At 43.4% G+C, this 21,223-nt stretch overlaps 1 protein-coding gene across 3 annotated transcripts in view; it reads left to right on the top strand.

The window, feature by feature from the left end:
• Nucleotides 1-21,223, top strand: part of dscama (Down syndrome cell adhesion molecule a) — a gene marked incomplete at its 5' end in the record, with an annotated part of 75,104 nt that overhangs the window by 8,515 nt on the left and 45,366 nt on the right. For 2 of the 3 annotated variants that reach the window (XM_084564412.1, XM_084564413.1), the window contains 2 exons: nucleotides 8,943-9,480; nucleotides 9,583-9,732. In XM_084564412.1, the coding sequence (XP_084420538.1) occupies nucleotides 9,024-9,480; nucleotides 9,583-9,732 (607 nt within the window). Of the gene's footprint in view, nucleotides 1-8,942; nucleotides 9,481-9,582; nucleotides 9,733-21,223 lie in introns of those variants that run through there. The other variant, XM_084564414.1, reaches the window with a different exon arrangement.

Below are 21,223 nucleotides of genomic sequence, written 5' to 3'. Positions count from 1 at the left end.
TGCAAAGACAACATGGCAGTGGAGCAAAATGTCTTCCTTTTGTAGCTTACTTCAGCCTTCAGACAGCAAGTCATTCAGGAAATACAGTATTCTATTTATTCTGGTGCCATTAAACCATATGCAAATACTTGCCAATGCAATGCATATTGACCACCATGAATAAGCAGCTGGATTCTATGTTCATAACTATTAATTAATGCATATACAAAAACAGCATCCGTGTGGATTACTGGATCATAACCTCCAATGAGGTCCAAAGGAGGCTTAATGTGTTTGTTACATAACCAGAGAGCTTTCTTATCCCACCCTCAATGCGATCCAGAATATTCTCTGTGTCTAAATGGACGCATCCCTTGTGTATTGAATGGACAGGTGTTTCAGTGGAAGACAAGTCAAACCAAACAGCACCAGAAAGGCTGAACATATCCGGCCTGAACACGAGTAAACATTTCCCCATTTGGCCTGTGGTTTGCTCACCAGCCATGCTGCCCTTCACCCCTCAGTCATTCATGTCAACATGTTAAGTCGCTGCTAGCCCTCAGTCAAACCAAGTCAGCTATATTCTTATTAAAACCAACATTTAAGCGTTAGCCATTAAGTGCGTTACAGACATTTATTTCACTCTCTTGAGTAAAAATAAATAAATCTGTGTGTGTGCACATGATATGAATTCTCAATGTAGGTTACTGAGTCTTGTGCTGTGCCGTAGAATGTGGACTGTTGTTGATCTTCAAACTGTCAGTCAGCCTTCCTCCTCCAGCTAATCTCCTCGTTCATCCCTCCCTGCTGGGTTTAATGTCCTCCTTCTCAGCTCACCTGATATCCTCTCTCTCTCTCTCTCTCTCTCTCTCTCTCTCTCTCTCTCTCTCTCTCTCTCTCTCTCTGTCTCTTTCAGCTCAGTCTGTCACGATTGTGCTTAACAGTACAGTATGGCAAACAGAGGTGGGATGGATGTTACTGAAATATAAATATTGCCACTATTCCACGTGTATATTTTGCCGCAATAATATAAATGTAAACTACTCTGGAGTTGTTCAGAAATGGAAGTCAATAACTAAAAAGGGCATCTCTATCAGTGACTGCGACTGATCCCTTCTATTTTCTCGTCTAAAAGGAGAAGGAAAGCAAAATATGGCAATAATTCAGCGTTAAAAAGAAATGAACACAGTCAAGTTCTTAACTTAGCACTAAGACTGATATTCTTTTTACCTGATTTTCTTAATTTTCTTAAAACTGGTGTCTACAAACTGAAATTTGAATGGGACTTCCTGGTGCCTCTGAACTAAACTACGTTGAACTAAACAGATCAGCTGGTAGTATAATATAAATCTCACCATCAGAGCAGTGGTGCAAATAATGCCAACTTGGTCCTGTCAGATAATTCTATGTTGGCTAATGTAATGGATCCATACATCTGACCAGTAGACGTTACCGTCCATAGTCCATGGTTTTAAGCATAATATAAAACCACGGACTGTGGATGGAGCCGGTTAGCTGTTTGATCCCCGGAACGTGCCAGAGGTTTGTTTCATAGGTTTGTGAATGTATGTACTCTTATGTGCGTGAATACAAGACCATTTATCATTCAACAGCTGTTTACAAAAACTACTGTGATTATTAGGATTGCATAAATTAAAGGCACACATGGCTACTTATGGGCTTTAGTAAGCTCTGTAATGCGGTATTCAAACTAACGACTAATGCTCTGGGAAGTGGCCAGTGTCTGATTCACAATGTGATATTCATGTGGATTAATATTAGAAGCTGCTGCAGTGGTTACATGCTGTCATTTCAGTGCCGTGTCACTTACGGAAGGTAATGGAGCATTATGAATGTCTCACATGATTGTTTCTTTTTTTCTTTCTTATGATGTGAAGAGTAGTTTTTTTTTTTATTTATCCCCCCACTGTCTCAGTCAATTTGCAGCATTTGTCTATTTTCACCTTTGTGATGTAACTGATTAAGGTCTTCAAAGTGCCCAGTAAGTGGGAACTCCCTCCTCTTCTGTTGACGCTCATGAAAATGAGCGTTCGTATGCATCAGCTAACCCACTCCACAGTGACTCTTTTCTCGCCCTCCAGAGAGTTGACATCAGAGGAGGGTATCATTGGTTTTACATAGTGGCTGCATGGCACTGAGCACACCGCTCAACATTATTCATGAGGCAAATTGGGCGCTGGTGATTTGGGAGAATGAGGGGACTCTGTTCTTCAATCTGTGCATCTCAGCTCAGCGCAGCACTTCTCTTTATCGCTTATTGTGTAAGCCCCTAGGGCAACAGAGGGGGGGAGTAGGAGGCTGGTGGTGGAAAGGGGGGTGGATGCTTACTCACTGTCATCATGAAGCCATCCCGTCCTCCACCCAGTCTCCACCCTTCTCTGGCCATACCCCTTTTCTATTCCCCCAGCCCCCACACTCCCCTCCCTAGGCAGTCTCTGCAGAGCTCTGCTTTAATTACCTGCATCGTCTGCTACGAGCTGTCAGTGTGGCTCAGAGCTTGTTTTTGCCCCACTGGAGTTGTCCTAATGTCTTGATGCCCTGGTGCCCGCTATAACACCACCGACATGTATGGCCTGGTGAAGGCCACACCGTAGCTGAGAGCCAATCAGAGTTCAGTGTTTAAATATATTCCCAGCCTTGGGCAGGGCCGACATGTTGTAGCTGTTAGCTAATCCAATGTGATAAAATCATAGGAAAGGGGTGAAAATCCAGCTGTTGTTGCAGAAAGCCAGTCAACCGGGATAATATGAAATAACATGAAGCATCAGTTTTTTTGTCATTTCAACGAAACAACAAGAAGCTTCTAAACAGATTCAACCAAGGTTGATTAATGGTGTTTGGTTGAGGTAAACACAGGCTGAGCAAAAAGCCCCTGACACATCAGTGGGCTAATGCACAGGCTAATGCATAGGGCTCCTATTTATGTTGCGTGTTAGTGGGACCTGTATTGATCAGACATTTACTTAAATAAATTGCTTGGGTGATTTGGAAGCAACCACTGATTGGCATTTTTAGAGTGGAGGATCATGGGTCTTATGGACACAACCCACAGGAGGTATGAAAGGCTTGTTTGTTCATTGTTTTGAAGGAGTCATATCACTGAGGATCTTTCTAATGAGTGTACTCGCCTTTTTACCAGTATCTTTGCGTATGAAACATAACATGTGAGTGCTTCTATCGTAGACCAGAAACACTGCCGTCTCCATTGACTATTTGCTGTCTGGCCTGTCAGCCCAGCCCATGTCAGCTTCTATGTTCATGGGCTTCCAGACGTTAAGACCCCCAACCCGCACACACACACACATCCTTCTGACACGCCTGCGTGCACTCTCCTTGACCAAAGTGTGTCTGGTGCCCTTGAGCTCCAAACGTTGTTGCAGAAGCTCCACAAAGGGAAAATTGCACGAGGAGTCAACTGCAATCCATGATTAGAGGCCTCAGCAGGGCCTGCCACCAATAGGTGCTGACATCTGGGACTGTGCCAAGCATTATTTCACACAGCAAGAAGAAGAAAACCACTTCACTAACCCTACAGGACCCCCCCTTACTGCCCGTCCTCTTAGAATTGCTAAAATGGAAAACACAGGAAAAAAGACTGTCCATCTATTATACATGTGTGGGATTCATAATTGAACAATATCACTTTTTCCTCTTTGTGGTTTTGGCTCGGGGAAAACTGATGTCGATTAAGACAGGCTCTGGCACAGTTTGGCATGTGGCGGCTGCTAGCGAGCATGTGTGTGTGTGGGCACAGGAGTGGGTTGGTGTTCCTCCACATACTATTGTAATGGCATCTGTGTGATGCCAAAGCCATATCAATGGACCTGAGCTAGAATTCATTTCATGCTTTGTACAATTGAGAGAAAAAGCAATGCAGCAATTTGTATTATCCAAAATATCAGTGCACTGGACAGGACACTGGGTGGAACTTGAATTAATTTTTTAGGTCTATTCAATAAGCTTTTGCAACATCTAAAGAGGATCATTCATTTTAAAGTAAGATTGAAAAAAAGCAGGACTATCAACAGGGTATGAAATCCTATGAGATGTGGTCCAGAGGGTTTCCAAAGAGCCTTATCTGCCAACCAGGCTGACTGACTATCGATAGAGTCCACATAAATCTTTCATCTCCCGTTTCAAGCTTCTGCGCGCTCTTGTTTTGATCTTGCTCATGTGTTCTCAGTTTTATCGATAGATCCTCAGACATATGCCTCATCCCTCGGCAAAAGCGGTGCCATACGTATCTCCGAGATGTGCATTTGTATGTGTTACATCTTACTGTTCTGTGACAGGCGTTAATGAGATTATTATTTTACGGTGGTGTACACAAACGCACTTGATGACAGCCAACAGCCTCCCACGTACTGTCTCCTTTGCTTGCAAGCGAGCATTATGATACATTTTCTTAGGCTTTTAATTTACAACTGAATATTCAACAATATGCAGCAAAAAATACAAATTGTGTTTATGTAATTCTGGTTTATTAGATAATTCTCAGTGAAGAGTCATGAGGATAGACTGTAAGGAGTGCTACCCTGATTCAGATGCATTACTGGACAACTGGTCCAAGTAGGTTAACGTTTGATAAAGGAGGATTTTTCTTTTTCTGAATTCTTTTTCTGGTTCTTTTGTGGTTTGTTTTCTGTACAGGGAAGGTCCGACTGCAGGGAAGGTCCGGTGGATGATAAATGCAGATGAGGAGAGTCAGTCAGTGGACAGCTTGCCTCATGCATTGTGTATTTTTTGCACCTGTATTCTTGTATAAAGGTGGAGCAAGTCTGAGTATAAAAGGCAGGGTCAGAGCAGTGTGAAGGAGAGATGAAGGTTAGCGAGGAATTAAAACAGCCAACAGAAAAAGCGGGGTATGGGGAAAGGGACTGAGTAGGAAGAAAAAAAAAGGAAAAGGAATCTATATTTGAAGGAGGTTTTGAAAGATGTAGCATGCCTTTGACCTCTGTCATGACATCCTTCCTATCCTTCTGTTTGTCTTTACGTTATCTTTCTGTCTCGCTCTGTTAATAGCCGGCTGCCTGTCACTGTCTGAGTGCTTTCCAGCTTCCCTGCCTCCCCACTCAACCCCCATCCTCACCGGTTGCCCTCTTCCCGTGCTAAAACATAAATGCACTCCCTCTGTATGTATCGTAACTATTGGGATCTGGCAGGGGTTCGTGTCCATCAGGCTTTCTCGTCTTGAGGAATCAGCCACCCAGAAATGGAGTGTGGTAGGTGGTCGGGGATCTCAATATTTTATGAGTAGGTGAAATCTGGGTTGAGACAAAGGCATTCATGAGGTGGCTCCTCTCCTCATCCCTCAGTCACCTTTTAAACACGCTCAGGCCAGAGGCTGCGTGATGGCTGATTTAGGCGGCGATCTCTCCGATGGGTGATTATCACAGCGAAATGCTACACTGGTGTTGAGGTAAATTAATGTGAATACGTTATTAGGATATGACGAGATGATGCACTTGGAACCGACGCGAACAGCATCCGAATGCCACGTGTTTTATTCGTTTTTTCCCTCACTGACCTGTCACTGCTATCTTGCAGGTGTTAACCTTAACTCATGATGCGAGGCTTCAGCTTGCACCCTGCTTGACCTGACAGTTAACAAAACACTGCGAAACCAAATTTAGAAGCGCCCCTTTTGTAAAGAAAGAGGATTTTTCTTTTAACTCTTTTCTCACCGTTTTAAGCTTTTTGGGTGTTTGCGGCAGTGTAGGTCCAGATCGCGCGCCGCTGTCTGTGTCTCGTGCCGAATGTCCCCCGGATGGATAAAGCAGTGGCACGGTGAACTACCTGAAACTACACCAATGCAAACAACGTCTCAATAAAGACATCTGTGTGCGTATGTGTGCGTTTTCATGGTTCCGCTAGGACTGGTATTTGGCAGATCATCATCAGAAATGTATGCAGATGGTGAGAGCCAGTATGTCGGTTTTGGAAGGAAATTAATTACACTGTGGTGAAACAGTCATCCACATAAAAGAGCCTAGCTCCCTGCTATTCACAACAGATGCTGAGATTTTATGATCATCTTAATGGCAGATTTTCCTACTTGAGAAAACCCCTGACAAGCTGTTACTCTGTGTGATTACATGGCCGTAAATTAACCCCTGAGAAGTTCTCCATGTGTCATTACGGTATAGAGCGCAATTGAAGAATGATTTATCATGATTTGGGCTTGTTTTTTGGCATTTTTATCTACTGTCTTTGTGACGCCAAATTAAAGCTCTTTTCTATATTGAATACAGCTGCATTGAAGAAATAAACAAAATACGTTAAAAGTAAGAATGCTTTGTAAAAAAAACAAAAAAAAACAAAAGACGATTGATGAGTTGCCAAACTAGCGCAGAAGCGCCACATGAGCCGTGTAACGATAGAACCTGTCAACAATTATCGCTGAAGCTTATCTGCCCAAATACTCAGCGTCTTGAGGTAATTAATGTTCAGGTTTCAGCATGGCCAACCTGGCAATCAATAAAAAAAAAAAAAGGACTGAACTGTGCGAACTGTGTGGTGGTCCCTCTGCCTTTTCTTGCCACCTCACGGATAAGAAACTCATCTTGTAGCTGTCGACAACTACAGGCATTCCCCTTTCAACACCTCCGGGCCTGGCCCTCTGAGTACTGTATGTGTGAAGTGAGTGCAGCTAGAAATGTGCGGAAACATGTGTATGACGTTGTGTTTGTTTATCGTAACAGGTTGAACGACCAGTGGGTGGAAGTGGCCGGTGACTTGAGAACGCTCATTAGGAATTTATGAAGCGCTAAAATGTTTGGTCTCGCGGGAAGGGGGATTGGCAGCTGTCGCGCAGGCAGGCAGGCAGGCAGGCGGGCAGGCAAGCAGGCAGGCTGGCAACGGGAGGAGGGAGCCCACATTAGCGGAGTAGAGACACCGAGAGATGCCTGAAATATTTAAAGTAGGGGAATGACCGTGGTACTTCATGCAAGAGAGGGGGCTGTTGAATGCTTCTTGAATGTCTTTACCATGCAGGGGCAGAAACACAAAGGCATTATTACAATTCCAGCTCAAACTCAAACCTTTTGTGGCCTTGTATACATCCTGAAGAAACTTGAACTCTCCAACTTCATAGGTGATCAGACAAATTAGACCATTTCACATTTACAGCTTGTTTAGTTATGGGGCTTATGTGTTAATTTGCTTCTGTGGATTGTGTTTTGTATATTTGCACATTTTCCTAAGGTGTCACATATGTCAAATCCAGCAGAAACATCAATGTCGACCCAGTAAAATGACAAAAATATACATAAATATAATTCATTTTACTCAGAGTTCTCCTCAGAGCCTGTCCTCTAAGAGTACTGCTCATAGTTGCTGTCCTGAAAGTTTCCCTGGCCGGGTCAGGTTAGTCAGCCCCAGGATTGGGCGGTCTTTCCTCACAATATCAAGGTTTTCCTTCAAAGTTTGCCGCAGAAATGTCTTTCTAAGAAGATCTGCTGGAAGACCTCTCCACCTTCCACCATCATGAGTTCAAAACGATTTGCTTGTGCAGCTTGTAACAGATGAACATGAGCCGCTAGCTTGGCTTAAACAGAGCGGCTCTCTGACCCTCCAATAAGAGGACGCAAAAACACTGATGCTACCGTAGGCCACAGAGAAGGCCTAAGAACACAAACTTGAAATGTGATTGGCTAAAGGAACAGCATCATTACAATGTGTTTCAAGCTTTAGCCGCCTGCAGTTTTAATCGTGAAGGCCCAGGCAGGTTTCTTTGACTCCGGCAACACGTGATGGCTGAAATATGATTGAATAAAAATGCAGAGTTAGACTGCCAGAAGCACCACAACTGAGAGACAGACAAGTCATAAAATGAAAAGAATAGGCAGTTGGGATATATTTAATAAGATTAGTGGGAAAATATTAAAATGTAAATCAGTGATTTTGACAAAGTTTAGGCCAGCAGTGAAGGCTTTGCCGGCCCTGACGGCCCGCCACTGCTACACACAGTGCACAGTTTTCATTAAAATGGGAAACCAGACTAAATATATGTTTACAAATTAGCTAATGTGTGAATTTCATAGATATTAGTGAATGCATAGAATAGAAGAAATGATTGTCATGACTTGCCCAGTTCTGTTTTTTTGATGAGGCAGCACAAAACACGTCTTTTAATAAACATTGTTCATTGTTCGTTTCTGGAAGTACCATGCCTCTCAGAATAATGATGACGAGTTGATAGAAGAGATATACAAATATACTACGTATAGTTATCTCACGTTATGACTTTATTTTGCGCTGAATGTATTAAACAAGTCCTCCTCCCCTGCTTGGGATCCAGCCAGTAAACATATCCTGGCTGCATGCCGACCGTGTGGGTTGTCCATTACGGCTCAGAGTTGCATTGTCAGTTTTTTATCCACAGCAGTAACTTACTACACAGGAAGTACATCACATTACATTGACTTGCTTCATTAGTTAAAATGACTTGGAAACATCCTCTGCTGCACAATGTGTAAATGAACATGACGGACTGCCTATCAGCCTTTAGGGCTTTTTCTTTTTTCTTTTTTTTTGCCAATATCCAAACAGTAATTATGGAATCTGATTCTCTGTGATGGTAAATGATAAATGACTTATTTAGATCCTAGATTAAACATGGCGCAGTCTGCAGAATTTGTGACAGCTTTTAATTCTGTTGAAAGCCTACTCAAGGTTTGTCCGATTTAATAAATGGATGTTTTTTTTCGTATGAGGGTGAACACAAAACAAAAATCTGGCATTTTCTTCTTCAATTTGTGCTTGATTAATCATTTCAGCTTTAGTGTCCTGTGTCGTCTCTCTCTCTCTCTCTCTCTCTCTCCATATTGGCTCCTTTTATTTCACATCCTTTGCTGCTCTCCTAGAGTTTTGCTGCAATGTCTCTTCACAGACAACAACAGACACACTCCTGCAACCCTCCACTGCAGTGAGCACAAACAAACGGTCAGCCGAGGAAAAACACACTCGGCCTAAATTCAAAGAACAACAGACACGGGGGAGAGCACTGTTCTCTCGAATGTAAAATGGATTTAACAAGAGCGTTTATAGTTTGTAGTAATTATCTAGACATGACATGCAATACTCAGGTTTTGACAGGAAGTAGAAACGTACATAATTGCTTGTCTAACGTTTTTTTTTCTAATCTCATTTCTCTCCCTGCAGTTTTCTGTGAAGATCTACGTTACAGCTTATATTTTGTCAATGCATCTGTGCAAGAGGTAGTGTTTGCCAGCACCACAGGGACATCGGTGCCCTGTCCCGCTGCAGGCGGGCCCTCTGTCTCACTGCGCTGGTACCTGGCCACCGGCGAGGAGATCTATGATGTGCCAGGGATCCGCCATGTGCACCCCAATGGCACCCTTCAGATCTTCCACATCCCCCCTTCCAGCTTCAGCAAACTCATCCACGACAACACCTACTATTGCACAGCGGAGAACCCCTCAGGGAGAATCAGGAGCCAAGATGTCCACATTAAGGCTGGTCAGTTTCTCATCTCATGACTGTTGCTTGTCTTAGCCTAGTCCCGTTGTCAGCAGTTTTCCATGTTTCGCTCAACACACCTATTTATCCCCCTCCTCCTAGTCCTACGGGAGCCCTACACTGTCCGGGTGGAGGACCAGAAAGCCATGAGAGGCAATGTGGCGGTCTTCAAGTGCATTATCCCTGCCTCAGTGGAGGCGTACATCACTGTTGTGTCCTGGGAGAAAGACACAATGTCAATCAATGCTGAAAGTAAGTCAACGGCATATTTCTTTACTACAGTGACTGCTGCTGCAGAAAGTCTGAAAGGTGGACGCCCAAGTGAACTTTTGCTGAATGGTAATTTGAAATTCTGCATCAATATTTAGTGACTGATGAGGGTCTAGTTTCACTCTGGGCCTCATGGTTCTTTTAATTCATCATGCCTCACTAAACGTTATGAGAGACTTAGACAGTGGTGTGCTTACCGGTAATAAGAACAAGTTAGTCGCTAACATCAGATCCCATGTTGTCAAATCCTTTGTGATTTACCATTTTTAAAATAAGTGAGCAATGGTTCTGTTTAGCTTGTGGCAAACTTCTGTTGTTAACACCACCGCTACAGTGACAAGAAGGTGCTCAGTTTTGTTGATAATGATTATGCTTTGTTAGAAAAGACACTTTTCTGTCGTTTAGACTGGTCGAATGACAACTACAGGTGGTGTTTGTCCTGAAATGAGCAGAGAGTGTGTGTGGTCTGGGGCCTGGCTCGCAACAGCTCTCCAGGCTCATTCGATGTGTGTCTGTATTACCACGTCTGTCTGACCCAATGACAGTGAGGTCCCGCTCCTCTTCCTCTGCCCGGTCTTCCACGAGAGCACAGGCTGCCAGCCGTGTCACTTAGTCTCAGTGTATTGACCCATTTCTCTGGCTGATAGGAGGCACTGCAGCGCTCCGATCATTCAAATCACTTAAATGGAACGCTCGCCTGCATGATTGTTTCCCAGCCCTGGGGGGCAAATTCGCTTTATGTGGGGCATTTAGAAAACTCAATAGACAAGAGCTAATGTCATTTTGCTTTTGGATGGAGGGCAAATGCTGGCTAGTGACTGCTTTTTTTTGGTTGACGTTTCACATTTGTCCGCTGAGGCGAAATTGCCCGTGCTGAAATCTATAGCAATCTCCCAATTGTCCATAAATGGATTTGCCAGAGGCATGTTTTCAGACATAGTTATATACAAGGATTATATTCATAAACTGTTGCTCTTCTCATTTGAATGCGTTTCTTGAACTTATCACCGGGCTGTTAAATTGTTTTACAGTACGCCAACAACTTAAATCAACCAAAGTGCTGGAGAGTACTGGATCTCTGTCAACCTGCTTTTTCACTTGTTATCTTCGCAGAAAAGTTTCAGCGCTGTCAAAACAAAGTGTTTATCTTGAGCCGTAAAAATCCTCCCATCTGTAGCCATCAGCCATGTAAACGCTGTCAGAAAAATCATCCAGTCACCAATCCACTGCTCTTCTCCATGCTAAATAATGGATGACGGAAGCCTATGAATCCATGAGCAAATGGTTTTTATTCACGTCTCAGTGCACGCATCCTACTGAGGCACTGTCCATTCTCCTCATCCCCTGCTACACACATTTTAAGTGCACTTTGTGTGTGTGTGTGTGTGTGTGTGTGTGTGTGTGTGTGTGTGTGTGCACGTGCCAACATCTATATGCACACTGACGGACAGCTCAACGCGAGATGGCTCAACCCCTCATCTCAATCACCATCATCTTCAGCAGTTTAATATTTAATGACGAAAAAATAATATCAACACTTGGAGTTCAAACAAAAAACTGAAATAGAGCTTTTTTGTCTCCGACATAAATAATTGACTCAGGCTCTTCAGCCTGTAGCCTGGTGTGCAGCGCTGGTCCGACAGCCCCTCTAGTATTCTCTCAGGACTGTGCTTTTTGAGTTGTTGCAGGGTTGACTAACAAAGCACCACTTAAAAAACCCTGGTGTACATTAGAAAAGAATAGAAACGTATGTTGAAAATAATTCAGCGAGGGCATCCGAGAAAGGAACGGTGCAGTACAGTTGTCTGATAAAGTGGTTATGTACTGTAGAGCTCTGGTGTTTTAACAGAACTGCTGCTGGAAAAATAAATAGTTTTAAGCTTGAGTATTTACTCTGTGTGTTGTACTAGAAGAAAAGCTGCTAATGAGGTTGGACGGCTAAGAGTTGACTTTCTTTATTTCCTCTGGTAACAAATCATTTCCACTGAGCTGAACACTTAACGTTTCGTGCTGTGATATAAATGCTAGCAAACATCTAATCTGTGTGAGGCTGTAAACTGTAAACTAACATGATTTCAAATATTGTTTAGAGAGGAGAACCAGTTAGGTGGCCATATTGGACACTGACGTAATAAAACTGTTAAAGAAGGCACAGCATGTCTATGCTATACTTACTGATAAATAAGAACTATGTTATGACTGCTACACCTCGAGAGACTTTGTTCAATTTTACCGCAAACATTCACTTGGACCAAAGATGTAAATATAGTAAAGACAGCATGTTTCTCATTAACTGCAATTTGGAGCATTATAATTTGTGGTAGTACGGTTTAAAACTGACTGATTTACCACCACGTTGTGCAGTCGTGGCAGTTTCTCCTTTTTGTTTCTCCTTTCTCCTCTAAATTTTATTTAATCTTTTAGTATTTTGCAAGCTTTTGTTTGACAAAAAGAGGAGTCAGATAAATTTGAATTTGCTGGTCTTAATCAGTCTTCAGATGGTGCTAAGAAACTATGAAATAGCTGCTGACGATGGTTAAACATAGCAGAAGTGGGTAATATGTGTCTAACCTTGTTGGTGAAGGGTTCTGTTGTGTGATAGATCTCCAGGCATTACATATCTTTGTCAAAATTAGACTTAATACTTTAAAATACTGGAGCTCATTAGTGATCTCTGCTATCAAAATATAGATATAGGCCCAAATGTTGTAATGTTGTGTCTGATTAGAGTTTGAACATCAGCATAGCCCACCAAGAAAACCTTGAGCACATCCCAGACCTTGCACGTTAGTTGTGCACCATACCTGGTAGATGTGTGTGTGTTGTGATGGACTGTGTTTGGCTTCGGCTGTGTTGCTGTGCAGGCCCGTTCCCCAGGTGCAGCCTGTGCTGCAGTCACTAAGGAGGCCTTGTAGTCATTTGCCTCGGCCTGACGCTGCCTGCTCTGCATTCAGCACCAGTAAGGCCGAGAGGGGGCCGACCCCCCAGCACTATACTGCAGAGACTCGCACACAAACACACGCACGCACACACACATACGGGGGGCTTCTTTTTATTCAGCACACGAGCTAAGCACAAGGGCCGTCGGCCATCACACAGATTCTCTTTTCTCTGCTCAGACCTCCCTTATCTTTACTCCATTTCAGTCTTTCCCTTTTCTGTATTCATGCCCCCGCTATTCACTCATTCTCCTACACGTATAGCCACTATTACATGGATAAACATTCCTTCAACATGCACTGTACAAAAGCACAAAAGTGTACGTGGTTAATTTCTCAGGCTAACCATCGCAGTGCAGCTGCTAGACAGTTGTTTCACAGATTGCTCTAACATTTTCAGTCGGGCTATTTGCTGAGCCATCTTGTGCATTTCACAGTTTCCTTCTTGTTTGTTGACATTTTGGATGTGTGTCGGAGTTATTTCTGCAGCCAGGCTCGATCCTCACAGCCATTGCCGAGAGGGAGAGGAGCCAGCCACACTATGTTGGTTTAATTGGCTGTGTATAATGGGCCTTTGAAGTAAATATCAAGAGTTACTATCAAAAGGCTGCTGGATTTTATCACGTGATTCCACTGTGCCTACTATTTTTGCTCCCCTCCTCCATTTCAAGGGAGCTACAAGTCAGACTGGTGTGGAATAACACAAACATTTATAAGAGTTATACGACTGCTCCTCGTCAACCCTGAGGTGTTCTTGAAGGCAGGTGTGTTAGGCTATGTTAAAATTAATATTTTAAGTAATTGCATACTAAATGCAATTCATTGGTTATGTTCAGTATATATGCATGAATGATTTGCATCCCTATTGCTGTTGCCCTACTGTAAACATTTGTGTCAAGGGTAGGATTGCAGTTAATCCTTTTCTGTACACTGTGTGTTGTAGCCTACAGGTAATGTGGTTTAATAAATGGCTTTGAATGGCTAGCTGCAGCCCTGCAGCTTGCTCGCTGTCGGTTTTGCCCTTTTCTTAGAATGCATGTAGGCAGCACAACCATTGGAGCAGCACAACCTTGAGCTGGGGGCTGGGGAGGGGGCGTAATGGTTTTACTGGTCCCTGTGTGATGAAGATGGAGAGGGAGAAAGAGGGAAGGCGCAAGGAAGAGGGAGAGAAGAGAGAGGATAACTAACTCTCAATCCGCTTCCCTCCCTTTTCCGCTCACTCCATCCCTGCCTCACTCTGTCGACAGGCAGGGTTGCGACTCTGACGTGTGACAGGCTGGATGCAGAGTCTTTTTCCAGCATTCGTCATTCTGTCTGCCCATGATTGGCTGGAGTATTGTTATTCACACAGAAAAATGGGTCAGGTGGCCTGTGGAGAATGGAGTGTTTGTATGGACGGATGGACGGACAGCACAAACACACACACACACGCGCACGTGCGTGCACACGCATACCTACACATGCATCCCACACAGAGCAGGATTATACTCTGCAGCAAAACAGTGCTGGCAGATAAATAGCAGATAAATGAAAATAAATCCAGGTTATGTGGTAAGCGTCGCTCATGTTGAATTCACTGTGTCCTCTCACAAGCTGCAAGCTGGTTCTCTCCTCACACCCAGTGGCAGGGGCTTAGCGAGATAAATAAAGGGTTGCACTGAAAGAAAAGAAAAAAAAACTGGGAAGAAAATCAATACCTGTGTGCATGAATCTGGCTGCAGCTGCCACAAAGCATTATGGGAACATGACGGGTAGATACACTTGGGCTGGGCAGCGAGCAGGCATCATAATGAGCTTAAAAAAACAGAGGCACGCACATACATGAAAACAATAGATAGATAGATAGATAGATAGATAGATAGATGTGCTTGTGCTCTCTGTGCTCACTACATATCTCTCCACACAGCCTGCTGCTCCAGTCTTAGCCTGAGACTGACAGAGATATTAATTAAATTGGCTGATGCCCTTTCTCTCTCTTCACTGCACTGGTGCTGCAATGATCACACTCCCACCTCCGTACTCCGCTGTTTGCTCACCAATAACCGCAATTTGTTCTTTATTAAACTCTCGGGGCTCGGAACAATTAGGGTGTGAGCTGGAGGTGGTGGCATATGTGGGTGTGTGTGTGTGCTTGTGAGTGCGTGCGTGCACGCATGCGTATATTTCTGTGCAGGCAGGAGGAGGAGGAGGAGGAGGAGGGCCGGGGAAGAGATACTAAACACTGCTTAATCTTTGATAAACAGTGAGGTCTCCTTTGTGGCGTTGCAGTTTGGCACATCTTCTCCGGGCTGCTCAGCGCTGTGCTGGGTAGCTCATGGCTGCTGCCTCCGCGGCTCCTGGAACTGGATTGGAGCCAGGTCATGCGTGGCTCCCTGCCAGGATACAGATTAGCTATAAGCGCAACATGAGCTAATCGTGGAAGGAGCCACCAATTAATTGGCACTTTGACATTCTGTGGACTGTATGTACTTTTGGCTGAATGGTATCAGTGGATCACAGCGATTGACATATGCCTCTGTTGGTTCAGTTTATACATCATGTAACACATCTCTGTAATATAAGTGCATGTATGTTAAAAGCAATCTTTCTCATAAGCTCCAGTTGTATTTAAAGCACAAGCCTGAAAGTTGAGGGGGCTGGGTAGGACCAGGTTGTAAGTATTTGAGTCAGTGTGTGCTTATTTGGAGGGACGTTAGTCCATGGACCTTATATCCTGTTTGGATGGGCTCAGACAGTATTGTCATGAATGATTTATTCTGGCCTTTGGAATGCAAGGTGACAGGATGCATGTGCAGTTCTAGTCCAGAGGCGATGAAAATCACGCCCAGTTCTGCAGAAGGATGCACAGAGCTTGTATACTATGCAGAGACAGGAATTTTTTTTAATGATTATCAGACTCTTAATGGATCGATTATCTGAATATTAGAGAGGGCCAGAATGAAAAATCTGAAATCCGACTGAGGCAGCGGACAGACATGGCGGACAGCTACGTAAGCAAGCATCAGTCACAGCTCTTTGTGATTATTCTGTTGATGATAAAAAAAAAAGAAAAGAAAGGTGATTCCCCCCACCTTGCCATCTCAACAATGTTTAACACCGCTATACTTCGGTGTCGAGAGAGGAAAAATATTTGGGACGACAAAATTACTTTCAGAGAACACCTTTGGACGGTGACAAAGGCTGGCTGAAACTGCAGCATGTATGGAGGAAGGCTGGTGTGCATATAAACGTCTGTGTGTCTGTGTGTGTGTGTGTGTGTGTGCGCGCTCGTAGAGAAACGGAGAGCAAAAAGTGCATTGGTGTGTGTATTTGGTGTGTAGGAGGAGGAAAAGGGGAGTTGGCTGTGAATGGTTGCTCTTATCGCGTGCATGCAGCTGCTGCAGTGTCTTTGAGAGACAGAGGGGCTGTCCATGCATGCCACTCACTCTGCCTATTCACAGCCTCCCTCCCTCCCTCCCTCCCTGTATCCCTCACCGTCTCTCTCTTTCTATCCCTGCATTTTATGGAAAGGAAGTAAACGACAGAAAGGTGGGGGTGCGGGTGGGGGGATCCTGACTTGGGCTTTAATGCAGACTCATGGCTCACAGACCCCTCGGTTTCCTCGTGATGATTTTTATAACAAGGGACAGGCAAGAAATTAAATGTCATTGAACATCACCACATCGCTGCGACTGACATGTGACGTGTCCGCCTTTGTTGACACAGACATTTTAACGTTTCAGTAAATCATGATAGTTTATGTTGAAAAGCTGGCTATAAATATGGCCTGCTATTATCCTATAGTAGTTACAATACAGATTGTATTGTTGGATAGGCAGAATGTATTCAGAAAATATTATTAAAAATAAAGAAAGCGGTGTGAACCTGTCTCACAAATCAGTCAGAAGATAATGCCAACAAGGACACCCCCATTCCCAGGACGCTAATCAGAACTACGAATAATAAGGTTAATTAATTCCATTGGGAGCTAGTGCCGGTATATAGGTGACTTGTGGAAAGGTATTTACAAGAAAAGCTGCCACGAGAAATCAGCTTGATAGATCGACGTCTCAGGCAGCTAGGGAAGCGATATCCCCAAGCAATGCATGTAGAGTGCATTCTGGGATTTATATCCCACCCCTTTACCCCCCCTCGCCCATCCAACTCCCCAACCCACCCACCCATCTTTACCCAGGTGCCCTGTCATGTATTGCTACAGTCCAGCAGCAGTGTTATTCAAGCTGTGATATGTAACCTTGACTCCGGCAGAAGCAGATGGTGAGAAAGGATGATTAAGAATCACTGGAGAAAGACAGTTCATGTCTTTGTTCAAGGAGATTTTAAAGGGAGACTTTTTTAAAAAAATTATCTCTTGATTACAACATTCATTTAGCCACCAAACTGATAAATCATAAATAATGTTTTAATTTAATTACATTTCTTAGCTGATGGCGAACGGAAAGAAACTGATAATAAAGACTTTTATATAGAGAATATTTTTTATATTTTTTTATTAATAATGTTATATTTTACGCATAATATAGAAAGTCTATAGGTTGGTATTTTCTTTTAGTTTTTCTTTCATTTGTTAGGTTTTTATTTATTTACATTTAAGGAACAAAATGTTAATAGGAATAATTGTTTTTCCATTTAATAAAACGAAACTCAAACTTAAATTTATTGAAAACACTGCTGGTATTTAAGTATCTAATTTTAAATATTTTTTTCGGCATTATACAATATTTTATCATATATATATATTTATATGTTATCTTGAAAAAGTAAAATAAAAAAAATTCTCTGCATGCAACTTTGCAGAAATCATAACATTTAAAGGAGAATTTTCAGTTGCCAACAAAAGCTTTACATTATTTTGTCTTAGGTGAGGAAACCGAATTTTTTGGAAATGCTTGCATAATCGCTTAGTTCCACTTGGCGACTATAGAGAGAGATACAAAACCGAGGGAGTCTGTGTAAAAATAATTCAGAGGACAAAGAAATTAAACTGATAACTGAATGCACGGAAGGTCGTTTGCATAATCCGAGATAATCCATAATGCAGAATGCAGAGTGAGCTGTCTAAAAATATCTCTGACTGCCTTCACAAAGTCAAGAAACAGGTTTGATTAGCATATTGGAAGCAACCGCTCATTCTGCATCTATCGATAATAATTTTACTAGTACAGGGTTGGGCTTTTACTTGCATTGACCCACACTTTCTGATAATGACAATGCAGGAAAAATATTCAATGCAGCTCAAATTGAAATATCCTATTTATGTGCATGTCTAAAAGACAAGTTAATTTTTATTTTGTATGTGATTTGTTGGATGAGCAGGACTGAACCCCAAATAGATTTTTCTCTTGCATACAGTAAATAGTCGTGTTGTTGCTGAGGGCCTGAGTTGACGCTGTCAGCTCCACCTGATTGGCTGGAGCTTGGTATGACTCGCCACGCGCTCAGCCAATGCGATTTGCTCAGGCTTTTTTTCTCCCCACCCTAAATAAATTGCCTGGAGAAATTGAACAAAAAATTAGAGAAGGAGAGAGAGCCTTTCATCTAATTGAGAAGCTCGTATTAACTGTGGTGGGAAGATAAGCTCATCTCTCTGAGCAGCTATTAAGCTCACTGTACGTTGGCCAGATTCTTTCTTGCTTTCTTCCTCGTTTCAGTTTGCATCTTTAAAGTTGTCACATCTGTACATCATTTGGCGTGAGGTGCAGGTTTAAAGCGGGATGTGTTGTTTACTGGTGTGTGTGTAAGGTGTGTCTGACACGCAGCTCCACGCATGCACAGTTCCCCAAAATGGAAACCAGGTCATGTGACCTTGGGCATCAGCCATTTAGACACAGAGAGAGAAAGACATGCACAAATACACACTTACTTGATCAGCTGTGTTTAGCATCATCATACACTTGTACTGTGAAATGATCTAAAACCTGACGCATTTCTTTTTATGAATAAATCAAATTGGACGTATTTAAATGTCAAGTTAAAAGTACAGTTGTGTAAAAGCTGTGCTCTCCTCAGTGCGTCAACACAAGCGTGTCATGCATCGATTAATGCGTCCAAACATATGTTCTAATCGACATTGTGGCTAAACCTCTGCTTAGATTTATCTTGTGGTCTGATTCTTGGGGTGTAGACGTTGTCCCTGATTACATTGTGTCTTCTAGTGCCTTGATCCCTTCAGAGCCCCCACCCCGCAAACCGGGATTACATTTCCACAATCTAATCCTTGTTTGGCGGCCTGGGGTTGAGGTGTGGGGATTGGGGGGGGGGGGGGGAGCTGGTCACGCTGCAACCCCCAAATGTCTTGGTGTGACGGTGATATTGTGGGACTCTTGGAGGAGGGAAAAAGCAATCAAGTGGTGTTATAGTGGCGATTTGTTAATCCTCTGTCAATAAGAGAGAGGGAAGAGGGAGACCGCTAAAAGGTTTGCTCTGTCTAGGCTGCCGCTGCTGCTCTGGCTTACTGCCTCTTTCAGTCCAAGGCAGCCATTTTGTGTCAGCCAGGCTGTGTTGCTAGAACAGTGCTGGTACACAGTTCACACTGGAGAGGAAAGCTGATCAGAAAAATGCAGCAGAATTTATTTGTTTTTCTCCGTAGAGGCTTTAGAGGGAAACGATGCACTGCAATGTTGTAGTAGCTCTTTAAATACTGTAAAGTAATCCTGAATTTTAAGTTGTATCAGTGCAGTTTTGCTTTAAACAAGCATCATTTAAAAAATAGGCCGTTGTTTAACTTTTATTTCCTGTATTTAATTTCATGTATTATATTTTCAAGCGTGTATTTTGAGCTGGACATGAACCCATAAACTCTCCCATCTGCTCGTCCTGTCCTCTTCAGAGGCAGGTGCACTGCTCATCAGATACCACCATCCGCTGGAGCTCTAATAGTTCCTTATCTGTGTGAAAATAGTGGTGCTGTAGTAGCAGTATTGTGTGCCTGTGCGGGGCCTGAGCAAACACGCCATCTATGTGAGTGATCAGTCGGCCCATTGAAAAGGCCCCATGATGGCCCCAGCTTCTTCGCGTCTTGTTTGCTCTGTGTTTTGTGGCTTTAGCGTCTGGCAGATGGGCCATCGGGGATTATACCTGCTAACGAAGAGAGGTGGAGGGAAGGGGCGTGGGTGGGAGGTTAATAACAAGTTATGATGCGACCATGCCGGGGACAGAGCATTGACAATGCTCCATTAAACCACTCAAGGGACTGCAGGTGTTTTTGAGATTACAATGGGGATCGTTTATGAAATCTATTTTATGTCTGGCTGAGTATTATTTGCTGTTCATTTATTTGTTGTGGTGTTCTTGCAGAGTTGTATAGTTTGTATAGTATTTCTCTGCATAATGCTGGGAAATTTGTGTTATAAAATCATAATATTACATTATTATTTCTGTTTATTAATATCTCTCTATTAGGTCTCAGATTTCTGGAACATAATTGTCTTTGGTTAACCGGCTGAAGGCACATAGCAGGTGTTGCAGTCAGACTGTTATTGTCCAGTACATTTGGGCCTGCTACTAGACAGAGATGCACAAGGCCCAGTCTTTCCAGTGTGATTACACAAGGCGTATGTCCAGACAAGATGGCTTAATCCCTGACCACAGCCCAGCCCACCCACGCCCATTCACCGCACACGCTCTCCCCCCTCCCTCTCCACCGCTTAACATATGGAGATGGAAGGAATTAGTGCTGTGGAAGAAAATAAATGATTTAAATCGGCCAGCAGATTAGATCCCAACATATTCGTTCTTGCTGATCCATCTGTGTATTTCTAAGAAGTGATGCACTCGTGGAGGAATGCCTGTTTTTTCTCCTGCCTTCTAAACAGATACACAAGCACTTAATATGTGTATATTTATTTCATTGGGGGTAGGCGAAGAGGTGTGGTGTGCCTCGCTTTTGATGCACAATGTTTGTGACCACACCACCCTAAAAGCCACAGCCTGACCCCGCCGGGCTCCTCATGTGACCCCACCAACACTCCTCACCCCAGATTCCACACAGATCTTGTTAAATAGGATTAAGCTGGCTACCTGCCATTCAGTGGCTTGGACAGGACCTCTTATCTCCTGTCTTCAGATGGCTGCCAAGAACAACATGATGCACAACGACCTACATTAAACAATGCCACATGCAGGTTTTGTATTAGGCCTATGTCTCATGGCCGGAGTATGTATTGTTCTCCCGCTACTGATTTCCATGGCTAAGTGTAGGTTACTAGGCCACTTACATGCCTAATCGGGACCTAATGACTGGCCTCATGCTAAAAGGAATTGAGGCTCAAGCCAATTAAATGTTTTGATGCTGGCCATGACCATTCATGTGTGTGTAAGTGTGTGTGTGTGTGTGTGTGTGTGTGGCCATTGATCTGGCTTGTCTAGGTCCTAGCCTATGCAAGCGTGTGTTTTAATTCCCCGGCCCTGCACTCCAGCCCTTACTCTAATACACAAGGTTTGTCCGTGTTTTCAGCAGAAGGGGACTCTGAAAAAGACTAGAGAGAGAGAGGTTTAGTCCGTGTCCTCCAAAGCACATGTGACAAGTCTCAAGC

The sequence above is a fragment of the Chelon labrosus genome (genome assembly GCF_963514085.1).
Source record: "Chelon labrosus genome assembly, chromosome: 17".
Lineage (NCBI taxonomy): Eukaryota > Metazoa > Chordata > Actinopteri > Mugiliformes > Mugilidae > Chelon > Chelon labrosus.
Note: the sequence above shows the minus strand (reverse complement) of the source record. Positions and strands in the feature narration are given on the sequence as shown.